This window comes from Pygoscelis adeliae, unplaced genomic scaffold (genome assembly GCF_000699105.1).
Source record: "Pygoscelis adeliae isolate BGI_AS28 unplaced genomic scaffold, ASM69910v1 Scaffold467, whole genome shotgun sequence".
NCBI lineage: Eukaryota > Metazoa > Chordata > Aves > Sphenisciformes > Spheniscidae > Pygoscelis > Pygoscelis adeliae.
The window spans coordinates 914435-939672 of NW_008825253.1; the positions used below are offsets into that span (position 1 = coordinate 914435).

The 25238-nt window shown below is 44.6% G+C and overlaps 1 protein-coding gene across 1 annotated transcript in view; it reads right to left on the reverse strand.

Moving 5' to 3' along the window:
* The window catches only part of LMF1 (lipase maturation factor 1), a 197654-nt gene that overhangs the window by 167262 nt on the left and 5154 nt on the right, over positions 1–25238 (reverse strand). Inside the window, exon 3 of the mRNA XM_009329414.1 lies at positions 14006–14016. Within this exon, the coding sequence (XP_009327689.1) occupies positions 14006–14016 (11 nt within the window). The remainder of the gene's footprint in view (positions 1–14005; positions 14017–25238) is intronic.

The following is a 25238-nucleotide window of genomic DNA, read 5'->3' on the forward strand; positions in this document are numbered from 1 at the left end:
GTGACAATTGGCGATAACAAACGGCTGTCCCGCCGCGACAGCAGCCCGTCACTCCCACCGCTGACAGCCTTCCTCCTGCAGCTGCGAGGCCGAGCAGAGACATCACACGGGGGAACTGAGCTCTGCCACGCGCTCCAGCTCTCCATTTGAAAATAACAGCATTACCTCAGCAATCTGAAACAAGGGACGAGAACGATTTCCCCATCGGTTTCTACCCCTCATCCTTCACCTTTCCCCACTGCTCCTTTCCCCCAGAGGAGCCTTCCTGACGTCTCCTCCCTACCCTGCACCCAGATTGCTCATTGCTTATTTATTACATAGCCTGTTTATTCCCCCCCTCACTCTTTTTTGTGGGATCATCTTTGCTCTCTCCTTTCACCCCTCCCACACAAAAGTACCACCCTATTTCTGGAGGATTGCAGGATGACTTTTCCCCTCAGTACCACCGCTCAGCTCCCAGGCAGATCTCCACCGCGTGCAAGTGCAGTCATCCTGCGCTAGCCCCAACCCCTCCTTTGCAGAGGAAAAAAAATCCCCATCTGCAGAAGGCAGGCGGCTGGGTGGTGACAGCAGACCAGGCTGGAACTGCAGGACCTATTCCTGACTTTGCAGTTTCCCACCCATCCCTGGAAGCCGTCCCTGCATGGGCTTCGGCAGGCAGGTCGGAGCCTGGCCTGCCCACGCAGCGAGCCGGCCAGCCCCGAGCCAGCTCCAGGGAGGTTGAGCAATCCTTGCTGAGAGGCTCAGTCTGCACGGCTAAAACCACAGCCTGCCGCCCGGGATTCCTTGTCCTTCCTACTCGCAGAAGCAAAGGGCTCCATCCCGCAGGTCTTCTAGCCGAGCTCGAGGTTAGTTGCTGGATTGGACACCACCCAGCATGGCTCAGACAAACATGAAATGAAACAGAAAATTACCCCGTATCTCCTCCCTGATAAATGTTCGTAATAAATGGTAAATCAAGCAGTAACCTCATAAACCTCCACACCTCAGCTACCTGCTCCACTAAAACCCAGAGCTGTTTAGCCCCGTTTTAATGGTGGTTTAATCACCTAATAGCCTGAAAGCATAGGATAGAAATCAAAATCCCACTACTAAAACACTGTTATTTTAGGCACTATGCCTTAACCGAGTGCAACCTCCCGCTCTTACGTAGCAGCTTTACATAAAGGTCTGGAAGGACCTTGGGGAAAGCCTTATCCCCATCTGATGTCAAGGGAAACAGGACGTGGAAGATGCAGTTAACGCGCACCAGGCAAGCGGGACCATGGCCCCAGGCTCATCTCCCTCCCCAGCGATAACACAGCCTGCCCCCTCCCTGCGACAGGTACGTACCCTGGGGGACGGACCACCTCCTCCAGGCATTAAGCCTTCTGCTGAGTGAGGAGAGGAGCCACTTTTGTTCCTCCTGAGACGATAAAGCATGGCATCACGCACCTTCCTCCTCCCCTCCTGGCCGGCACACCTGCGGCTCATGAGCCGGCACCCTCTCCGGCTTTGCTACCTGCAGTTTTCCTGCCATTCAAGGGTTTTCCTAGAGGGATTATGACTTGGACAGATAATTTTGGCATGCATGCAGGCACTCCCCCATACAAAAGAATATGAAAATACAAGAGAGTTGCACTCAAAGCACCAACTGTTCTGAACCAAGGCAAGAGAGCCAAGGTACAGGCAGAGATTTCAGTGCTGGAAATTGCAGGGTAGAATTTACTTTGAAATCCTGACACTTATCTCTTTTGACTAACATAAAATATGTACCTTGGCTCATGCTCACTTCCTATATACGACTGGGAAGAGGATGGCTTAACACTGCGGTTTCACCCAGTTTAGAAACGGAAAAGAAACCCATGAGAAAATTATTTCGCTAGACTAAAAATAAATAAATGAATCAAATTTTTTGAGAGTTTAAGGGAACATGTCAGATGCAATGAGGAGGCGGTCAGAAGTATTTGGCTAGGTAGCATTCTCCTTAAACCAAAACTGATAACATAAAACTGCAATACTCAAGCGCTAGTACGGTATTTAAGAAAATAAGGGCATCCCACTCAGCAGCGTGCTGAAGCACACGGGGCTCAGTCGGAAGCACATGCATCGGCTTCAAATTCTGTGCAAAGATGCCACGAATCATATAAAAACACACAAGATATTTCAACTCCCAGATGCCGCAGATAAATTCCTTACAGTCAGACAAGATGCTTTGGGGACAGTAAGAAAACCGGCAGCTCCAAGGCCCAAGCTCCCTGGTGCGGTGTCTTTGAGACACCACTCAACACAACTCAACAGCACAGCACGCGCTTTTCTCTGCACGCCCTCTCTTTTGTTTCAGATTTTGCACATTCGCTCTTGGAACGATTTTACCCGAAATCTGAAGTTCAGACGATGCTCAAGAATGCAGTCAAATCCCATTAAGTTTACAAAGATACAGGTTTTAAATGATGCTAAGTCATTAAACATTTTCTTCGCACAAATCAGTCAGTTTGCTCACATTTAAATCCAAGGAGAGGTAAGTAAATGCAGTATTTCTGGTTGCTTCTAAGCCTACAGATTTGATTTTAATTTGCCTTTCAGGTGCTGCACAGTTCCACTTTTTTGCATGCACAAACACACTAATGCAAGCACACTTTTTGCTATAGTAAATGTAACTGCCTTCTGAATTTCTCCGTACTAAGTCTTTCTGAACTACGACACGCTTTTTTCTAATTTAAAGATGGCAAGACAAACAGAGTTGCAAAAATTTCAGAAATGTTGACTTCATTTTTCTGATCCAGAAATCTGTTCACACCGGTGCATTCCCACGAATAAACTCCGTTTCAAGGAAATGACATTTTTGGACAAAGGAACTTTAAGAAGAAATCCATAGACGGCTCCATTCATGCAGTCACTCACTTTTGCATCAATTTTTCCAAAGACAGTGAAGAGTGACAGCTTGTTCCCTGCTCCGGGGAGATCAAGGAGTCCAGCACTTAGAGGAAGATCAAACTTGACCTCTGGCTCTCACTCCATTACCCTACGCCAGTACTTCTACTGGTCTTTATACGTGGAGTGAACACAGAAAACGCAACGAACTTCAAAATACAGCCTTGTGAAGAAACACACAGGCTTCAAAAAGGGACTCTGCCAGCACAAATACATTAACCTCTTTAGCCCTCAGCAGCATCAAACAGTCAAATAAATACCCTTAAAAAGATGACTTAAAAGAAGGAAAAAAAAAAAAACCAAACAAACCAACCCACACCACTCCTCCTCCTCCCAGCAAGAAAAAGGAGACAAAAAGAATAGATGAGAGCACGCTAGAATACCTGTCCCTTTGTTTTATTGGTCAAGCCCCTGGATTAATACTGTTTTTTAATGCATGGCCAAAAAAAAGTTAGTACCAGATACAAATGGGCAGGAATAGCAAAGTGTCCTTCCTCCTTCCAGAATGCCATTTCCATCGGATGCTCCCTCCACATCTGCGTCCGAGCAGTTGGGATTTTGCACAGAGACATTCAGGGTATGGTGCAGTTCTGCTGCTGATTCTCCAGACAAATTGCTTTTTAAATCCTATGACTTATTAAAAAAGACAAAAGATCTAGACCATTTAACCTGACCCAAACTGCAGTGCATTTCTGTTCACCAAACATTCCTGACGGAAGGCATCCCAAAAATCTAGGAATTCCACTCAAACTTCCACACTCCAGATCAAATCCAGAATAGAGGAAGGATGAAGAATATGCCGATAGAGTTGGATTCCTTAAAAAGGGCCCACACGCTCACCGACCTTCCTCAGAGGTCCACACACAACTTCCTTTTGCTGCCCAGAGATGCCAAGTGCCGAGACCTCAACCCTTTAATTTGTAATTCTACCATATACCTCGGGAACATCCAACAAGACCCACCATCCCCAAGAAGAATGGCGCTCCGAAACTTTACATTCAGAGCTGTACTCATCCTCTATAAACTACTGCCGTAAAACTTCTATGTGATGTATATCAGGTCAGAAAAAGGGCATTTGAATGGTTAACCAGACAGATAAATCAGATGCACGTTAGAAATGACAGTGTGGTTAATGAAAAATAAAACCAGCAGCAGTTCCTTGGAAGTCCTTCAGTTTCTTATTAGTATTATTATTCAGGGGTTATTCTGCACATCAAGGTTTATTTAACTTCAGAAAAACAGAAAAATAAAAATAAAACTTGTTCTCCCATGCCAGACTTGAACTTCTGAACGAAGCATGCCTTGAAGACAACTCTGCCCATCTCTCATCCTCCTTCCATCAAAAGCCTGGCGATATCACAATGAATTTAAATAGCGCCTTGCTGAGAAGCGTCAGCCTGTTGAAGCCAGCACTGTCATGGAGCTAGCCCATTGTTTTCACTGGATTCTCCCCAACTCGTCTTTCTCACTAAAAATCAGAAAAAACTTCACTATCTATCTCCCACTTTTGAGGTGTACTATGCTTTTACGTTGGCCTTCCGGCTTGCAAGACACATTCACTAGAGCTGACTGCTTTCTAAAAGGTAAACCCAAGTAGAAGGACTATGCCTGGGCTGTGCTGACTCTTGGCATTTATGACAACTGGCAAGTATTGCAGGGACAACAAGGGTGCCGTTATTCCTGCTCGGCAGCTCGCAGCAGCCCGCTCAAGATCCTTCACACATGGTAACACACAGGTGAGCGCTATGGCCAGAAAGAGGGTACTATCCAGAAGCAGAAAACCCGGCAGTAACCCATGAATGAGGTGAGGACATAAAATAAAGCCGACGTCCTCTGCGATTGCCTAAACGCTTAACAAAATCCTATTTCAAACAGTTGTCTGAGTTTTGTTTTTAAAAATAGAGCAAAAGGAAAAAATAATCGCACAGTACAGTATTTACAGGAACAATTTTGTGGTTATTGTACAAGGCTAGCCTTGCTGAAAAACTTTGCTCCAGTTTTGCAGAGGGAAAATTTATGCTTTTGTGCAATGAAATAAGAACAACCAAAAGAGGGAGAAGCAACAACTCCCAACAGTCAGTACAACTGCTGCAACCTCTTGCTAACCCACAACGTGAGCGAGGTCAGAGCGGTCATACCTGCCTGGTCACATTTGGAAAACCCGTCTGTGCTGTAAGACATGGATGGTAGCTCTGCAGATGGCACTCTCGCCCGCGCTGCACCTCCCCGTGCCTCCTCGCTGCCGACCTGGTCCCGAATCCGAGCACACCCAGCGTTACAGCAGGGCTGGGCAGGTGGAGCTCCGCTTTTCTGAATGATGTACAAAACTGAGGATCTTATCGCTGGGGTCATTAAAATTCCCACAGGCTTTTCTGAAGGAGTGGGGAAATTAATCACCCTCTCCCGGCCACACTCCAACTGGGTAATTACATTCGACCTCCTTAAACCCCCCCAAACAAGTGGACATTGTGTTCAGGTTACCCTGTCTCACACCGTGCACCTTCCCTGTGCATTATTAGACAGTGCTAGACCTCAACCCGAAGTGGTGGAAGCCTTTTGGTGGTGGGCAGCATTTCCCTTGCCTATAGCGAGTTTGGAACAAGCTTTTTTTCTTTGGCAAAAGAAATGCCTTCTTTTTTTTACACAAACAAGTAGCAATCAGTCCAAGCTGGGATGTTTGGATATAAGTCAAATCCTCCTCAAAAATTTGAGCATGATCAGAGCCAGTGCCTTTGTTCAGATATACCTCTCTATGAAAAGGCTACTACAGAGATTTTTTTTTTTTTTTTTAAAGAAGTGAGCTGGCACTTTTATTAACCCTAGTCTTGTTTTTGCTTTTGTACAGGAAGCCGCAGCTGGGAACACTGCACAAACTCACAAGTTTAATGGAAAGGCTTAACACAAATCCGACGTAAGCTCAGGATAGCAGATAATGGAGACGCTAATGCAAGATAAGGAGAACAACTGCTGGCTTTATAACGCACACAAGTGAACTCAGTGCCAGTACCAAACTGTTCAGGTATGACTGTGAATAGGTGCACTCTTACATACTTATAGCAATTAAGTTAATCGAACTGCATTGTCTTTCTCCTAGTACAAAGATGCCCAGATTTAAAATAAATACCCACATACACAAATTTTCTCTCGTTAGAATCTTGTTAAAAGGATAAAAATCTAAGCAGACATTAATACCATTGCAATAAGCACATTAAATCCTTTCCTTATAGAGGAGGAAAAGCACCCAAAAGGGGAGAATGCATTTCAGGAGAAAATGCGGAGGTTATGAAGCTTTGAATACAATACCCTTGCTATTTGCAAACAGATTTGCAAAAACAGAAGCTATGATTATAATTGCAAATTACTACACCTGCTCCAGGCCAAACTGGGCATCGCAGCTCGATCTGTGTGATAGCATCCGAGCGCTCGCCAGAGATGCAGCGCTCGCGTGCGAGCCCGACGCCGACCGAACAATGGGGCTGCCTGTCGCCACTGCTGGCAAAGGCTGAGGCTTCTGCATCCTCGTGCAGGCTGTGCCCATTTTTGAAGCACACACTGAACAAAATACCCTGTAATCCACTGCATCCCAAGACCCGTACATGACATCTATGCTACCAGACCTTCAAGACCTCTTTTTTTTTTTTCTTTTGCTGTTATATCTTTAATTCCTGCAGCTTTCTCCCCACAGTGCAGGTTTTCAGGCAGACTAGGCACATCACTAATGAAAACACACAGACGCTCATTTTGCATTTCCACCGTACCTTTAACGCTAAGGTTTCAAAGGGATGCAGCAATTCAGCTACCTCGCAGAGCACAAATGGCACTCACGTCACACGTGGGCACCCTGCCATACCGTTCTATGTCCCTGACTACTCACTGTAATGACTGTATAAAGGCTTTTGGCTTTTATGCCATTGTATGCCAGCTGTAGGAGGGCCAATGACAACAAATCCATAATATGGGGAGAACATCCTTGACCTACGCCGAAGTCAAGGCACTGACTGTCCATTGACACTTTTTGGGAATAATTTTAACTGAAACAGTAAAGCTTCTCATCACTGATGCCATGCACCGCGCAGCACGGCATTTCTGCTCCACCAAGAGCTAAAAGCTTAGCTTAAGCACCACAGACTGAAATAGGAGATAAGTCTCTTGGCCCCAACAACATACGCCTGCCTTCTAATTGTGGTCAATGTCTTTCCAAACTACAGGAGACAAGGATCCAACTTCTCTGCTTTAAAACTAATACTGGAGGAAATGTCATTTAACTTAACTTTGGCAATGCATTCAGGCAAGAGCCTTAATCAAGGAGAGCTCCACTCTTGCTAGTCACCCAGTCCAACTCGCCGCCTTCTGAGGAAAATCTCTGCCTGCAAAAAACATTTTTGTTTGTTTCCTTTTTATTAAGGCTGGGACAAAAGTCAGTCACAAGAGCTGTGGAGAAACAATTTGCTTAGGGAAAGGGTTTCCCAGTTTCTGCAAGACCAGCGTTCCCATTCCACCCACTTACATTCCTGTACTAAGAGAAAATAAAATCACATCCGCAGGCCGGTCATCAGTTACACAGGTCGACATCCAGGCAACATGGCAGACGGCTGAAAGAAAATTACTTGCACGGAAGGATCTTGTTTGAAGAAGTTATGCTCTCATTCCAGCACCACCATTTACATCAGTCCTCCTTGTTAAGAAGTATTTTATCCCTTAAAATCATTTGCATAATTGCCGCAATCAAAGGCACTACTTTACAGTAATAACTTTAATGGCAGATTTTTCCTTAAACATTCTTTTTAAAAGGTACCTCCCAAGGTTGGTGCATCCATGTGCCGGTAAAAATAAAGACAGGAGGTGACACTCAGGAAACACATGGTGTAGAGAGGGACCAGTCGCTTTTTGGTTTGTGCTTCCTTTATGGAAAATCACTTTCTGATGCTCAAAATGCATCCCAGAACGTAAAACTTTGTCACTTAAACAGCAGCCTAGTTGGTACGTGGGGCAACTCCCTGTTTTTTTTCTATTAATTTTGATATTTACTATCTGTAATCTTATTATGGGGAAATCTGGCTTCTTTGCAGGCTAAAACAAGGTCTTGTAAGTGAGAGTCTACGTCTCGCTCTTCAACTTGCCTTCCCTGATTATCAGTTAGCAACGAAAAACATGAAGCCTGACAAGTGCATTCAGTACATACATCAGTGACTCCCTGGGTGATGTATCATTACTTTGGGGATGTACCATTAACACATGGACAGTCATTTCAGCAGCCAGACAACAAAGAAAACCACCAGCAAAACGTTAAATACAGCTTACAAGTTTTGTATTATTTCATGCCTTCAGTTCAGTAGTTGCAGACATCTACAAACAGGGAAGCTACTGTGCCAAAAATATATATATATACACACACAAAAGAACTGGAAGTCCCTTCTCCAAAGACCTTGTGGTTTCAGAAGGAGGTATCACAGGAAGCCTGGACAAGCAGCCAGGTGCATGGATGGGGAGGGAATACATACGAAGTTGATAGTTGCTCAGCACTTTTGGGGCATGGGACTTGCTACAGCAATTTTCTTTACAAGTAGGAGCTCTGGCCTGCCTTTCTCAGCTGCATGGAGACATGAGCACAAGAACACAAAGATAATGGCTACAGGGCTTCAGTAGCATTGTAAAGTTTATTTTTAAGATGGGCAAGAACCACTGGGCCAGTTCTGAATATAAAAAACGGACTTAGAGTAAACAAGCTAAGATCCAACGGGAAGTTAGCAGCAGAAGCCAGTTGGGATATCCACCTCCAGCTCCAGTGTGCTGTCCCGAGGTTTGTGTCCTCCAGATAACACAGCTTCATTTCAAACCCCGGGGTGCTCCGCCAATGCAGCTGCATCACCAAGTCGATGCTGGGAGGCTCCTCACGGGAAGCTTAACCAGGGCCCCGGGAGCATCATGGCTTTGTCCAAGTGGGCTCCACACCACATCTGTAGGGCAGCTCCTTCCCCCGAGCGGCATCAGCAGAGGACTTTGGGGGAACACTTCCACTTAATTGAGGTTCTCAAACCAGTCAGGCCTGAATGAAGGCATGTTGTCCTTTAATGCAGGTCTAATTACATTAAAACAAAATGCTTTCGTGAACATGGAGAAAGGCTGGAGAGAGAATCAGACAAGCTATAAATTAAAGCAGAGGATATGAATACCATGCAAGCTGCAGTGTTAGGGTTAACGTGGGTCTGGAAACAGTTTAGTGAAAACCTGGTGTGGCTAGGGGCCAGCTCCAAGTTTAGTTGCTTTGGGCTAATCGTTTCCTTCAGGCAGGCTACTCTAGCACACTAATAGGTTTTAATAAAAACTTCCAATTGGGCCAGTAAACCCCTCATTAAGCTGTTTTTAAAGCATGAATTTAAGAGCGGCGAGGGTAAAAGGTCATGAGGAGTATTTAATTCACAACGGCTGGCAAAAGGTGCTGTTGTGATTGAAAACACCAGAGTTCAAGTGTCCAGGGCCACATAAACATCCGACTCTGTCACTAGACCTGGTTAAGTGACAGCTTGAAAAATAGATTTAATAAGACAGAGAGAAAAGTTTCCCACTCTTACACGAGAAATAGGAACAGCAGATCACAATATTAGCCAGGAACAGGAACAGTCCGTAAGCAGCCCCGTCCCTCCCATCTCGGCGTGGGGGAGGATGAATAAATAGCAGTCTACGGCCATCTGGGTGTTCAACCCCGCAGCGATTCCCAGGGGCTTGCCGGGACGCTCACGCTGCAGCCTCACCGTCTCCTGCTGTGAACAGAACAAAGTTCCTTGGGAATAACACGGGCCAACCCGTCCTCCACGTCCTGCTGCCAGTGTCCCTCCCACATGCCTTCTGTACAGCGAGCTACCGGAGTAACAAGTGCCACCGGGTGCTAGCATGATACTTATGTGCTGCCATGCGGAAAAGCAAACCTCTGCCACTGAATTCTCTTGCGCTTGGGCAACCTCACACCCACCACGCAGACACTGCAGAGAGGTCTGCAGGAATCAACGGGTTAGCTCAGGGCACAGTTCAGCCCAGACACATCCCCATCTCAGTACACTTTTAAACTAAGCTTTGGAACTGCACTAGTGAGGTTTGACCTTAGTTTTTTCTACTTACTCTCATTTTTTCCCCGTGACTGCAGCGCTGCTCACTAGTATAGTGCAAGTAATATGAAAACTTTGCCCCTTCCTTGGAAACATGCACTCACAAAGGAGAAACATCTCAATCTTGTACAGCAAAAGCCAGAACCCCAGCTGTGCACTCTAACATTTCTTTTTATGTCAGTGCACATCTAAAATTCAAGATCCCTGAAGACCTTTTAAAAGAAAATCCTCCTTGGAACAATTTGCATTGAAGTAAAGAGTGAGGATTTAACAAGTAATGGAGAATTACGTACACTCGGCTCTCAACTTTTTATTCTACTTCTAATCAAAACACACTTCATCTTAAATTCTGACATAATAGATGCAATATAAAATTTGGAGGCAGGCATGGGTATGAACTAAATTATTTGCTTATTCCATGTTTACAGATAACGGAAAAAAACTAGAAGTTTAATTCACCCTTCAGTGATCATCGTCTCTCCATACCAAAATTAACAAGAAAGTTTACTGTAAGAGAAAAAAAAAGCTCTTACTTTTAAAATATGCTTCTAATTCTAGCCATACGGTTGGCCTGCAAAGAGTGCAGAAGCAAGGCTCTCTGGAACGATCCCCAAGGAAACATTTGCTTTGGCTCCAAATAGGACACTTTTGTGCATCAAGAGTCAAATAAGATCAGCTGCTTCTCAATCCTTTCTGTTTAATGATCCCGTTGATAGCCAAAAGGTAAACAGATGCATTTCTGTCTTTTCTGCATGTTCCTTGCTGGGAATCCAGATTGCTGCTCCAAGAGGTATCCAACAGCTATGGAGGCCACAACGTGGAGTCAGAATCTCCCTGGACAGTTGCATCATTTTCCCACACCACACCTGGATTTTTCCTCTACAGAGGGACGTGGCTGTCCATTACAACTCACGCGATCTTTGCAGCCTTTGTGCAGCTCTGCTTAGCTCTCCACTGTTGTCTCCTTCGACCAGTATCTCAGGACACACACTGGGCCATCAAACTGTCTTCTGAATATCTGGGGCTACTTAACACAATAAGGCAGAACAGAAGAAAGAGGACAAGAAAGCCTGTAAAAGAGCATCATCTTTTTCAAAGCCTCTGTTAGAACAGAGATAATAAATCACTATATTAAATCAGGCTTCCACTGAAAAAAAAAGTCCTTGGGGGTATCTCAGACAGAAGCATCATCAGGAACTACTGCTCTAGGAGAGCACACCCTTGCTCAGAAAGGGTCAGAAACAGCAAAGCTGTCAACACCACAAATCTGTTGAAGCAGCTTTGGTCTCATTCTAAGGCAGGAGAAAAGATGTCCTTAATTTTAAAGAAGGATAAAATAACAAGTTGACCTTGCTGGTTCTTTCTAGTCCCAGCACCACAGCTGCAACCTTCAGAGAGGGGGAGACCTGCCATTCCTGGAGCTGAGCCAGGACCAAGGGTGCTGAGCGAGGCCAGCTGGCTCGTGGTGGCACGCACAGGTCACGAAGGCACCTAGAAAGGGGCTTGAACAGAGAGGGCCATGGAGGCAAGCCCTTGGTACACCAAAGCTCAAGGAGGAGATTTAGGCTAAGGATGAAGTTGCCACAGAAGCTCAGCTCTCCAGGAGCAGCCTGGCTGCTGGCCCTGCAGGTGTGCTCCACCGAGGGCAGGCAGCATATCCATCCATCCATCCCTCCCTCCCTCCCTCCCTCAGACTCCTGGCAGCCTCAGCTCAGCTCGGAAGCACCAAAGCAATCCAGCATACTCCAGCCAACGAGCAGTCCCACCAGAGTACAGTCCACGCTCAGCAACCAGAGCACTGCACTGCCAAAAGCAGGGAAGAAAAGGGGCCATCAAGTCGGGCGCTCCCGTCTGCTGGCAGGGAGCCTCGCATGCCTGAGCTGTGCCTATCCACGGGGAGGGACCCCACGTAAAACTGCCGTGTGCTCACTGAAACACGCCACGCTACATCTAAAGCCAAATTTATACCTGAATAACAATAAATAAAGCTGAGAAGTTATTACAGCTCGGCTAATTTCAGAACAGTGCTAACCCCCAGGCTGACACCTACTCCAGGATTTGCATTGCGGAGCACCTCTTCACCTTTCAAAGATAAATAATCCAACGCGGCCGGTGCTTTGCACTGTGAAAGCCCTTGCACGGCTGTTTCGCAGTTCATTCCCTGAAGTGAGGAGTGTTTTTAATAACTGTTACCTGACAGGAGTAAGAGCAAAGAGCAAAACCTGTGGCAATACCAGTTGATCCCATTTGGCCTAACAGCTTGTTGTTATTTCCAGGCTCTGGAGCTCTTTAAAATTCATAGGGACAGCCTGCAGTTTTAATAGAGGCTACCAAAATCCATCCTAAGATGTATCAAAAAAAGCACACTTCCTGGAGGGGAATAGGAAACAGTCAGCATTTACAAAGATCTCTCCGGGAATTTTATTTTATTTTTTTTTTTTTTTTTTTTTAAAAATTTTGTTGCTTGCTTTGAAGTAGATGCTACCAAAGAATAAGGCTTCCAGAGCTCAGCAATATTTAATGCACTTCTACAGCAATGGATGACAATGTTGTTGTTTCAGCTATATTATAACAAAAATATTGTGGTTTTCCTGTATTCTAACAAAAGTAACTCAAGATTTACATCTCATTCATCTTACTCAGAAGTAGCCCTTAAGCCAAAAACAAGGAAGGGAGAGACCCTACCGCGTACAAAGGACTTCAGTAATCCTCATAGGGTGGCTATCCAGTCGGGACATAAAGAAAGGCCAAAGAAAGATAAAACACCACTGGCAAAAAGAGTTTTTCTACAACCATCAGTGAGAGTGGAAAACACGTGCAGAAGATGAGTAACTTGAGTTAAAACTAAGATGGGTGTCCTCACTAACCCAAGAAAAGTCTGGATCTGTATTGTAAAGTCCAGCTGGTTAAAATATCCACATGCAATGTGAAAGCATTCTCTAAACCACACAGGAGTGGAAACGATTCTCCAAACTCCTCTGCTTCTCCACTTGGTGAAGCACCATCTCAATGATCCCACATACAGTAAAACAGTTCGTTCACTTACAACTGATTAAAATGATCAATTGGTAAACAAGGAGACAAATGCAATTCCCTGAAGGAGAAGGGGGAGGCATGCCCGGTCATTACTTTTGCAAGACTCCATAATACACAGACACAAATGGACTTTAACTATTCTTGTGCCTTATATTAGAGTAACCAAATTTCTTGGGATTGGTTAGTGACAACTTGGGAACACGAATCCCCTTTTCATCCACACAATGATGAAGCATCCTTCTCCACCCACCCATCCAACAGTATGAGCGCCAGGCTGAAAGAAGACATGGCCAAATAGGCTGTTTTAAGACATTATGCCATGGCGGTACTTCCCAGAAAATCAGAAGTACACTAGCAGTTTTCCTAATATTTCCACAGAGAGAAACCGGTTTTCTACCGGGATTTCTAACTTTCTGTTTAGACTCCAGCTGTGGGTTGGAGTACTTAATGCTGAAAAAACCCCAACCTGTGCAAAGCACGAATCAACCTTCCAGATCTCCAAGGGACTAATATCTGCACCACACACCAGTGGGAAAGCAGATGATATGAATAAAGGTTCTTGACGTTTGGACAAGTCACCAGTGGAAGAGGAATTGGAATTTAGGAGGAACGTGTTCCCTCCGTCCTTCAGACCTCGCTTTGCTTGGTTGCCTCAGGTTTATTTAACTATTCGTCTTTAACGTCACCCTCCAAATGATGCTGTTGGTACTTACACAATCCTTACACCAAGCCTCCTTCAATCTCAATTTACAGAATTTACACCAGTTTTCCATTTCTTAACGGCATACGGGCAGAAAGAAATTCAGTGAAAGGCAGAGAACAGAGACAATCATAATTTAAACATTTGACAGAGAGAGATAGAGAAAGCAAGCTAGAGTAATGTAAAAGCTACATACCCACAAACGCACCAATAAATTATAACTGCAGATTTTTTCTCATTTTTATTCACTTACCAAAGGAATACCTGCAAAACAAAATGAAGAAAAAGAAAAAAAATTAAAATCTCGGTTGATCAGTTGTAGGAACCTATGTCTCATATCAGTTCTATTTCAAACTTCACACATTTTGAGTTTCAAAACACATCTGTCAAGGAGTATGGAAACATGCCTGAACCATGTAACATGCAACTCAAAGGCACTAAATGGTAAATTGCTGCTACCTGGAAATGCAAGAAGAGCAAATTCCCTCATTTCTGGGCTGTTATTTAGCACTCCAAGCAATTGGCCACCCTTCTTCCAATAAAGATGCTAAAGGAGCATACCCAGAGGAGACAGCAGAGTCCCAAATCACAACAGACACTGGGCTTCACAAAGGGCTGCTCCTCACCTTCCCTCTGACTTGAGAGACTCCTCTGAGCGAGCAATCTAGTTGACAGCGCAGCTTAACCAGGTTCCACTGCAAGATTATTCATTTACAGTTTCCAAAGCATGCTAAGCACTTCCCAGGCAGAAGGCAACAACTGAAGCTGTTAAAAACACAAAGCTTAATGCATACTTCTGCGCTGACGAAGCCCACGCTGCTGAAAAGCAAGAAGTTACTTCTCGCTGGTGAACTATTCATTGGGTTTTTTCCCTTTTGAACACAGAAAAGTCTCGCACCATGCCATCTGCTAGTTGAGTGCTGTGTACTACATGCTCACCAATCCTCAGCGTCTCGGGAAAAGTGATACACGCTTACTGTATCATTTTCATGTGAATTTTCGCCGCACTCTGGTGCATCACTTAACTTGTTTTTTCACCTGGTCTTCTCATTGAAATTACAGTTAGCCTTAGCTACAACATAGTGATTTCCTGCAAGATTACCAGTTCTGATTAAAAGTAAAACCCAAAGGTTAACAAGTTTTAAGATGCTGTTCTTCAACAGACAGCTTGTGTTTACTCCCATTATGGCTTCAATCCCACATCAGGGCTTTATTATTTGTATCTGCAGCATATTGCATTACACTAAACAAAAAACCAAACCACACCACACACCCCCAAAACAAAAAAACACCCCAGGCTTTTAGACTTCCAGAAAGATTTGCTTTTACTGAAAATGTCCTGAATAGGTGTGCAAATTTTATATTCACACACATGTAGTTCAAATATTTCTAAAATCCATCAATCCAAGTATCTTACTACATATTTAACAACAATTTCATACAGGGCTACTGATGTATAGAGTGCGATAACTTTAAAATGCACAATAAGTTTTAACTTTCTTAATAAAAGCGGCTCTTTATAGAGATATCTGTCATTAAGGGCAACCTAACTTTGCTATTCTCCACCACAGTTGTGGTGCAGTTAAACATAAACTTGTACGAATTATTCTTATTTCTTGGCAGAAGTTAAGAACCCCCTGAGGCTCATTTAAAACACACACACAGAGACACACATAAAATGAGGAATTAATAAAATATTGTATTCTTCTGAACCACATTAAGTTTTCTGACGTGTGTCTGTTGCTGATTACATCAATCTAGGCTCCATAACTTGTCATGTGATGACAGGCAAACACTTGTGAATTTATTTCTCTGAAGAAGCCTGCGATACAAATGCCAAGGAAACCAAACCAAATGGCCCACTCCAAATACATAAAAGCAGCAGGGCTTCTTGCAGGGATTTTTTTTTTTTTAATAGGTACAAACAGGCAGGTACCCAATTCCCACAGACTTGAGGTTGTAGTTTGGAACCTAATTACCATTTTTCCTTTTCAAGGTCCTCTTCCTTGCTTATATGGAGTAAACAGAAGTGTTTATTTAAAAAAAAAATTGATTTTTTTTTTCCTACTGCTTGCCTTGGCATTTGAAACATTACCAACAGATAATGACGAGTAAAAACATGGATTTGATTTTGCAGGTTTGGGGGTTTTTGGCAAATTTCAACAGAGTAACTTTTGATCTGCACATTGTCAAAACCAGAAATTTTGCAAATTCAAAGTATATTCCATTCAGATTTTCTAAATCAAATTAAAACGTGATGTCATTTCTGTTCTCTGGTTGAAGAAACAATGTAATTAGCCATGACTTGTCATTAGAGGCAAACTTCATGTCACACTTAGAAAGGCTCTAAGTATCAGCTGGGAATCATAAAGATCATCAACTATTCGGGTTAAATTGTTTTCACCACATTGCCATGCTGATTAATTCTAGCTCAAGTATATTCCTGGAAAGCAAAAATGGATAACAAAACATAGTTTAAACTACATTAAACTACATCACTCCCAATGAAAATACTTTCCGCCGTCAGTGCCTGTGGTGGAGGCAGCACGGAGCCGAGCTGAGTTTGAAGACACGGCTCTGTAAGAGCTTCCCATGTCTCCAAACCACGCACGGGCACCACTGCGCAAACAAACGGGCAGCTCCCAAACCAACCCAGCAGAAAACACCACCTTTTCTGAATAACATCTTTTTTTTTCTGCGTGCAAAGCGTGCAGGATGATGGTTTCTATTTGCTCAAGGAGGAGGAAAAGCAGATCGGCCAGACTTGCCCAACAAATTTACACTCCTCTGCTCACCTACCCCATAGCTACACAGCTTCCGTAATGCAAGAGTTGTCTGGGACAGGGACTCCTCTTATAAGGCTGTAAAACATGACAAAATTCTAAATAGAGACTATTAAGAAATAGTATTAGAATATAGACAGGAACTCTTATCTTTACATCCACTGACGCTTCCTAGGAAAATACATCTGTATTTACAATCCAAAAAAAGAAAAAAAAAAAACCCAGTCCTACCCACCATTCACATCCCAGCAGTGCCCAGCACCACATGGTCCTTCCAACTAAACTGATTTCCACCGGCAGGATAATTCCCTGCTGCATCCCTAATCGGCAGCTGGTGTTAACAGCTTCTCTCACTGCTCTCCATGGAGAACATCCTCTACGGAAAGTGAACCCAGATGTCAACTTTCATCTGCATTATGAATCTCTCTTATTCTCTGGGCTGTATAACTTGGGACGGGGGAAAAGGTATTTGGGTAGTACAGACACATTTTCTATTCTCCATCAGGATGCGGCTCCAAAATCTGCTGTAACGAGGTTTCCACAGCAGCACCTCTCCACAGTGGAAACCAGGTAGAAGCTACACTGTGAGGTATTCCTTCCCCGTGAAGGATGGAAATGTGACATATTAACTGCCCCGGTCTTCCCTCCGGTACCCAGCCAGGGAGAGGAGGAAGCAGGGGACCATGTCCCCCGGAGATCGCAGCAGCCTCAGACCGCAGCGGGCAAGCAAATGGACATACAACTGGTAGAGTGAAGAGCTTCCTTCCAAAATTTCAGTAACAGGGAAAGCTGGATGAGCCTCCTGCCATAAATCCAGGCATTGCATTAGGGGAGAAAAAAAGGGCTAAGCCATGCAAGTATACAAAATGTGGAAAATCCACCTGCCCCAAGACAGGACGGACTGTGTGAGAATCACCTCTGACTGACACCTGTCTAAGCAGCGACGGAGACTCCACCTCCCTCTCCAGGTATTCAGCCCAGTGTTCCTCCACATGTACATTTAGAAGGCTTCTCCTTATGTCTAACCTATATCTTCCTTTCCACCACGTAAACCAACAGCTTCTTGTCCTACCCACACGTGGAGACAGCGAACACAGAGAACAGCTAATTTCCATCCTCTCTGCTGCTTTCACGCACTTGAAGGATCTTTGTCTCCTTTCCCAGTTTTCCTTTCTCTCAACTAATCAAACTCAGCTCCTTCAGCTTTTCACTACAACAGGCCACTTTCTTCTCCATTGCCGAGGCTTGTGCCTCTTCTCTGCCCGGCGTGGGGCTGTAGCCACTTCCAGCACAATGTGACAACCAGACACGAGGTGCTGGCTGACACCTCCCAGCTCCAAGAAGTGAAAAACCTCATCCACTGCTGTCTTGCACATGACACTCCTAAAAGTTACTGGTTTACATGCCTGAAAGCTTGTTTGGTGAACCACAATATACCAACCAAATCAAAGCTGTAAACACTTGAGGACAAAAAAACTTCTTTTCAATGTATATATACGTACAGTACCTGGCACCTGGGGATCCACTTCCTCAGCACACTGACTCAAAACAAAGCAGCCAGTTGGCAAACATCACTTGCAAGAGACCGAGAGTCCATCAAAATGAGATGACAGAATTAGTCAAGTGCACCATTAATTTCAGAACATCATTAACTTAAAAGTGTGGGGGTAAGAAACATTTTTGACAGCTGGTTTCAGTTGCTGCCAAGCCTTTAGTATTGCACAGCGGTCGTGGGGGGAGGAAATAAGCTGGAATGGTAGTAAATGAAACCACTCGTCTGGTTTCTGAATTCACTTTATTGTGGTCACAGATCTCTAAAAACTGGGATTCTGCGCCCTGTAATTACAACATCTACATTTAAATGGAAGGAACAGGGATAACATTAAAAAAAGAGTGCTCGAGGATGAGGTTTACTCCTCGGTTTGCACATGGTGCTGGGAAAGGTGCCTGGGCAGAGCTGGAGCCAACCAGCAGATGAGGAACGGGACGGCCGCCCTCCTGGAGCCACGCCGGGTGCTCACACCCACGCCCATCCCGCGCAGCCATGATGCGGTCGGGCACTGCCGCACGGCTCCCCCTGCGGCCAAGCAAGCGGCAGCTCCCAGGCGGCAAGCCATCGGAGCACCACTTTATTTTCCCCTTGCAAGGCAGGGAACCAGGCTTGGTTAAGAGACCAAATGTGAATTACCCAACTAAGCCCCGGCACTCGCCAACCGTTTGGTCCGTGCTCATTTCCAAAGCTAAAAATTACTACAAGCCCTGGCTTACATGACTGCAGAATTTGCCAAACTCAAGTGAAATTTGCTTTGGTTAAATCCTTCCAGTGCCAAAACCAGACGCTGAAATGGCAGCCTTGGGAACCCTACTCTGAGCTGCTCCTTAAGCCGGACAGCGAGTCCAAGGCAGGAAAAGTGAGAATGGGAGCCGGCAGCAAGAAGGGGACCGCAGCAGCACCGCAGCTCCTCCGCCCCACTTCGCCCCACCGGAGCCCGGCGGGAGCCGCGCCAGGCTGCCCGACCTGCCGAAATCCCTGCATTTCTCTAGGCAGAAATAAACTTGAAAAGCATGTGCGCAGCAAGTGGAAACAGACACTGATGGAAAATAAAGGGGTCAGCATCGGCTTGAACACGTTCAAGCCCTAGAAGAAGAGGTCAGTCCCGCTGCGGTGTTTTGGCGTGCGTGCATGCATGGGGAGGCAGCATAAAACGAATGCTGCAATCCTGCTTCTTCAGGACCAGCAGCAGAAAGGTTTTGTATTTCTGCTGCCAGCATGCTGGCAGGTAAAATCCCGGGAAAACTGCAGTTCAGTAATTCCGTTCCTTGATTAAAAAAAAAATAAAATCAAAATAATTTAATTGCATTAATTAATCTCTCTCCGAAGGTTGGCCCCCCACTGCCAAACATCCTGCAGACTGAGCGTGATTCCCCATTAAATGAAGAAGTCTGCAGCAAGGCTATGGGTTTCAGCGAAAGCATGGTCATTTCCTCTACACTAAGTTGATAAGGACATGAGTTACTCTAATGCAAGTTTCCACCTACTTTCTACCCCAGACCCTTCCCCCAAGAGAGCTTGCTTGTTTTTGCAGTCGCTTGCCTCCCCTTCTCCAGGACAGAGCTGCTGTTTACCCAGACAGACCTGGAACATTTCTCCAGTAACCCGGCTCAGCCCTGCAAATAACTCTCATCGTGCAGTAACCCCAGCCCGGTGATGAGCCGGCACCACTGGTAGCGAACACTGTTCTCAAGAATAAATTTCTGGATTAAGACCCTTAGGGAAGTTAGTAAACACAGATCCCACCACGGCTTGGACCCTTCCCTAACCCCTGATTGCTTTTCGGCTGTACCAATCACTGTATTAACATTCTTTCCAACCACAGCTGTTTGAGAAGTTCGATGAGTTAAACAACATGAACGTGTGCTGGACCAGATCGGGTGCATGAAGCTATTTGGCAAGATACAGTTTAAAAAAAAAAAAATCATGAAAAAAACATTATTCATTCTTTTCCTAAATCTTTCAGCTGTGGAATCAATACCCAAGTCTACATACTGGATACAGCTGGCAATTAGATGTGCCAGATAATAAGCAATTAAAAAATATTTGTCTCGGTCTCTGGCAAAGCCCTGTGGTACATCAGACACTGCACAGCCACGCCACTAACCACATAATCTTCTGATAATTTCTTTGCTCTCATTTTCTCATCGGCTGCGATTTGCAGAAGTGATTGGAATCCAGAGCCAGTTTGTGCAAAGGAAACAGTGGGGTGTTATTAACTGTCCATAGAGTATACACAGCTCCCTGTGCGATGGCTTTACCCCATGTCCCATTCCAATCACTGCTGATGTTTTAACGTGGTCTTCTCATGAAATCAAGTTAGGGGCAGGGGAAGCAGGAAGGAGGTGAAAGAATATCGCTACGTGCCTTTTGCTGACATTTGCCGTGCTATCAAAGCATTACGCTCTACGACGTTAAGTCATTTTGTCAGGCTTTCTGCAAAGTGAAGCAGCAGACACACACCACTGTTTTTCTATGTTTTCTTAATACTAGATACAGGTAACAGTCCTGACGTTTAGACAGAAACGACTACCGGGATTAACATGATAAAAGGTTATGAACCAGGACTCGGAGAGCACTTCCACGGTGCGCGTTTAACAGACGGAGCACGCGTTGGGGTAGAAGGAGCTGGCTGGCAATGGGATGCTCACGGGAACAGCACCAGTCAACACCCAAACACCCGGGGCACGCTGCGGTACGGACGTAACGCTACAGCCCCTGCACACACCTTAAGGGGACCCTCGGCACAATACTGTTCTCTACCGTAGACAAAGACATGATCTCTTCTACATACAGTGAATTAGTTTTTATAGATCTCTGGCTATCTTACAGCAGATTTAAATTAAAAAAAAAATCCTCCAAAGGTGCTATTATTAAGTGAAGCAAAGCCAGTAAGTCAAAACAATACATGCAACCAATCAATGTAAAATATTTAAATTCCTCTTTAGTTTCCCTCTTCTAAAACCTATTTAAGTTCCCACAAGCATTCATGTTATTCAGATGACATTAATCTTAGAGGCACTACTTGCTACAAAATCAATAGCCTCAGCAGTAATACTGCAATCTCCATGCTGCAGCTGCTCAAAAAACCCCGGCACACCATTTTCCGAAAGCCGCTTCTCTTGTTTGGCATATCATGTTTCAACGGCAAGATAGACTTGCCACGGGTCAGTTCTTCCCCAGGAATATATTCATGGAAGCAGGCAACGACCAGACCTGGTGCAGCCTGAGACGCCACCGAAGCATCCCTTGACAGCCCTTAAGGCTTTTGGCAGCTCCTCTTCTACTGACAGCTCACACAGATCTTCTCAAATTCATGTCATAGCTGGACCTGGCTTCTTAATCAGGTTCACCTCCACCTGCCTTTTCAGTCCACTCCACTCTCACAGACTAACGCACGGTTTTTGGAGTAGATGTGGGCAGGAGCACGCTCAAACCTCCTTGGACATCCTATGGCAACTGCGTTCTTTGCTCCTACTTGCCCCTTTAAAAAACCCAGCCTAAATTAATGGCATACAACCCGCTGCCACCTGCATTTAACTCAACTGCCTCAACCAAGACAAGTAACCTCACACTGCAGAGCACACATTTACAGGTCTCAGGGACTAAGGAAGGCCAGCCAGCCACAGCATCGCCCTCCTCCTTCCCAGCCACGCTGAATGCCAGGTGAGTAGATGGCAAGGGGCTGGCCCCTCTCAAGGACTGCTGCTAAACCAAAAGCCAGCCTAGAGCAGGGAGGGGAAACCTTACACATGGGGGGGGGGAAACACTAAATGATTCGTTTCTGACATCAGCCATGATTAAATTTTAATCTCTCAAACAAAAATATGGTTCTCATTAGCCTCATTAGTTCCCAGTTGTACTGCAAGGCAACAGTGTCACATGGTATTAATCTTTGTTTTCATTAATATGTCATATCAACTGCTCACGGCTGCTCACAGCATTCTTTGAAACCGATACGCTCCCTCTCTTCTGTGCGAGTAGGAAGTGCCAAAAAGCAGCTTCCTCAACAGGAAGGATGACCCCCTGAGATCCTTCAACTTTTGGTTTACGTTTCTAGAGATAATCTTTTCTTTTTGGGGAAAGAGGGAGGGGAGGTCGGAGTAAAAGGGATGCGAGGCTGCGATCCACAATAACAAAGAAATTCCTGAGGTTTATTGCCAAGGTCAGGGCCAGATAAAGGAATAAGATATTCTAAGTTTTCTTGTTTGTTGTTGTCATTGGGATATTTTGGAGAGCTAGAAAAATAAAGCCAGGTTGCAAAAAGGGTTCTTTGCAAGCGAGTTCTTTGCAAAGCCCCTAGCAAACTTCAAATGGCTCCAATTTAGCATATGCATCAAGGTGATATTTGTTAATGTGATTCATCTAAAATCCTAGATACTTTAATACACAAAATTGTACACTGGATTCAGGCACAACGTTAATTTTTGCTTGCACTTCAAACTTTAATATCTGTATTTAATTAAGTCCCTTACAGTCCCTCAGTACAAGCTTGTATTACTTCCAGACAGGTAGATAAAGCAGGGTATAGACTGATGAAAAGACCCTGCCAAGGTCACACAGTTAAGTAAAGCCCAACACATCCATTCCTGCCTGTACAGTGAGGTCTCGGAGAGCTTCCCAAGTGAACCAAGCATACTGATGAAACCCAGGATCCGCAAGTTCCTATTCCCTACTTGCATGGCTCCTGATCTTTCAGTGTTTGCTTGCTCGGGGGCAGTCAAAAAAGTCTTACTGAATTACCCATGCTACTTAATAAAACATGCATTAGCTCAAGCACACCTGTGTGGATACGTTCACTCACCCTTGATCTGGCTCTGGTCTGCCGGAAGCTCAAAGGGTGATCCTTCCATCTGTATTGTGCATGTCAGACTAGGACTCTTCTAGTCATAAAATGAGTATCTCCGTTAAGTGCTGTGCCCTCATCATAAGAGGGTCACAAACCAGTACACTTAAAAATGGGAATGATGTTTTGCCAAATCCAGCCCACAATTCACACGCTGGCTGTTTTACAAGCTGGAATAAGAAACTCAGAAGAGATCTGTTTCTAACCTTTACTGGATAGGATGACACTAGACAAAAACCCAAGTGCTTTAGACTGAAAAACCAAAGCTGTAGAATATAAGAGGAAAGAAAGTGGGGAAGAGGTCCGTTTAATGGCTACTAAAGCCCTCCTGGAGAGTTAAAACACAGCCCTGAGCATCTCATCAGCCCCCTAGCATTTAATGGAGTTCAGCCTGAACCAGTCACCAGTTCATCCGCTAGCACACAGAAGACTCTGATTAAAGTCCTGCATAGGTCAAGTGGTTTTTAATGAGACATATAAACCACAAAACCTCCATGACATACAAGTCTTTCTTCCTTCTCTGTTGTAAATGAACTTCTGAGGACGGTAATTTAATTGCAATTAAATTACATGCCTCAGAGACACGCTTTCATGACCTGCAGTATACCTGTCCCTCCAGTAAGTCCTTAAGATTAAAGTTAAAAGCTATTAATATTATGTTCAATCAGCTAAATGTGAAAAAACACCAGGCATTTGGGGCCAGAAAGACAGAGGCATGTCCTCCCCTCCGTGCTCTAGAAAAGCGTTGCAGCATCTGCAACTTCTTGGAAACCACCTGGGCACGCGGGCTTCGAAGGGCACGTGAGCACAGCTCCAATGGCGTTCGCCCGCAGTCTCTGGGGTTGTACAGTGGTGAAGCACTGTTCGGTTTCACATTCCTTCCAGAAAAAAAGGTGCACTGCTTAGTCTTATTTTACCCTAAATACCTGTTAGCAGTAGCTCCACCAACATTTTCCACAAGGGAAGAACACACTGAAAAGAACGCTGTAGCCACCTCATGCTATAACGTTTTATTTATTGGCTTGTTTAACCTATTCCCTTGAGCTCTTGTAACTCTACCAGAATCTTAGTCATGAAAGAAAAAAAGGCAATAGGATTTAAAAAACCACAATTCTAGCTTTTGTATCAAGTGTCTTACAAACTGTACCACTGAATGCTCTCTAACAGTGGGCAATATGTTTTGTAAAATGAAACAACACAATAACCAAGGGAAAGGAAGGTTTTTCAGATGACATTTGAAAATGCTGGGGGCGGTGGTTCAGTGAGGAAACAACAGAAGAAGAAACAGGAGATCAGTGGCAGAGTAGTTTAAAAGTTTGTTTATATAAGAAAATGTAATAGCTCTCTGGAGACACCTTACTGTGGGATAAAAGTTATTTTATTCCAGAATTACAAATTCACTTTAGAAGTGCGTTAGTTATTCTGGTACAAAAATGATTCAACTTCTGCCGGAACGCCTCTCCCGGAGAGCTTGTCCTAACAAAGGACCTCTACTGCCGATGGTCCATCTCTGCAGACATATGCCCCAGCAGAAACCGTAGGGAATAAAACCACAAATGGAGGTTTCATGAGGTCACCTGCAACAATATTTTTACTTTTAAACAAAAGGGCAGCTTTCCCCATTCTTGTTTAAATGTATGACAATCCATTATATTAATATTCAGGAGGGAGGAAGCGGGGAGAAAGGCAAAGCCATTCGTATTGGACCTGTGGAGCTGCACTGTTCTTCCAATGACTGAGCCTAGACAAGCAGGACTTGCAGTCTGCAAAATGGACGCTGAAGTATGGGGAATTCCCACAAAATCTTTTTAAGCATCTTTAGCTTCATTAAATAGCTTCTATTATACTCAAACTGGGACCACTTTTTACTATTATTTTACTCAAATTAGGCATAGTCTGCAGAAATTACAAGAAAAATCAAGGCTAAAATTAACATAATGATTAAGCACTTCACCCAGCCTATGGGTCAGACATTATATATTCTTTTGCAGATTTTTGGATTCTTGACAGTCTCCCCCTACTTCAAAAGGAAAAGGTCAAAATGGCAGAGGGGGGAATAAAAATCCAGTATTTTAGGACAGACACACTGAGCTTCTGATGCAAGTGCAGCACCATTATATGCATGCCCCATGACCCAGAAAACACATCCAGGTTCGGTCTGAGCAGACCCTGAATACCACAGCTGGTTTGGGAACAGAGTGCCCAGACTTACAGAAGCTTCCCTGTGCATTCCACTTCCAAATTTGGCAAAGGCAATCTTGGTCCCGCATTTCACAGGTACCAAAATTAATATTCTGTTCTCTGA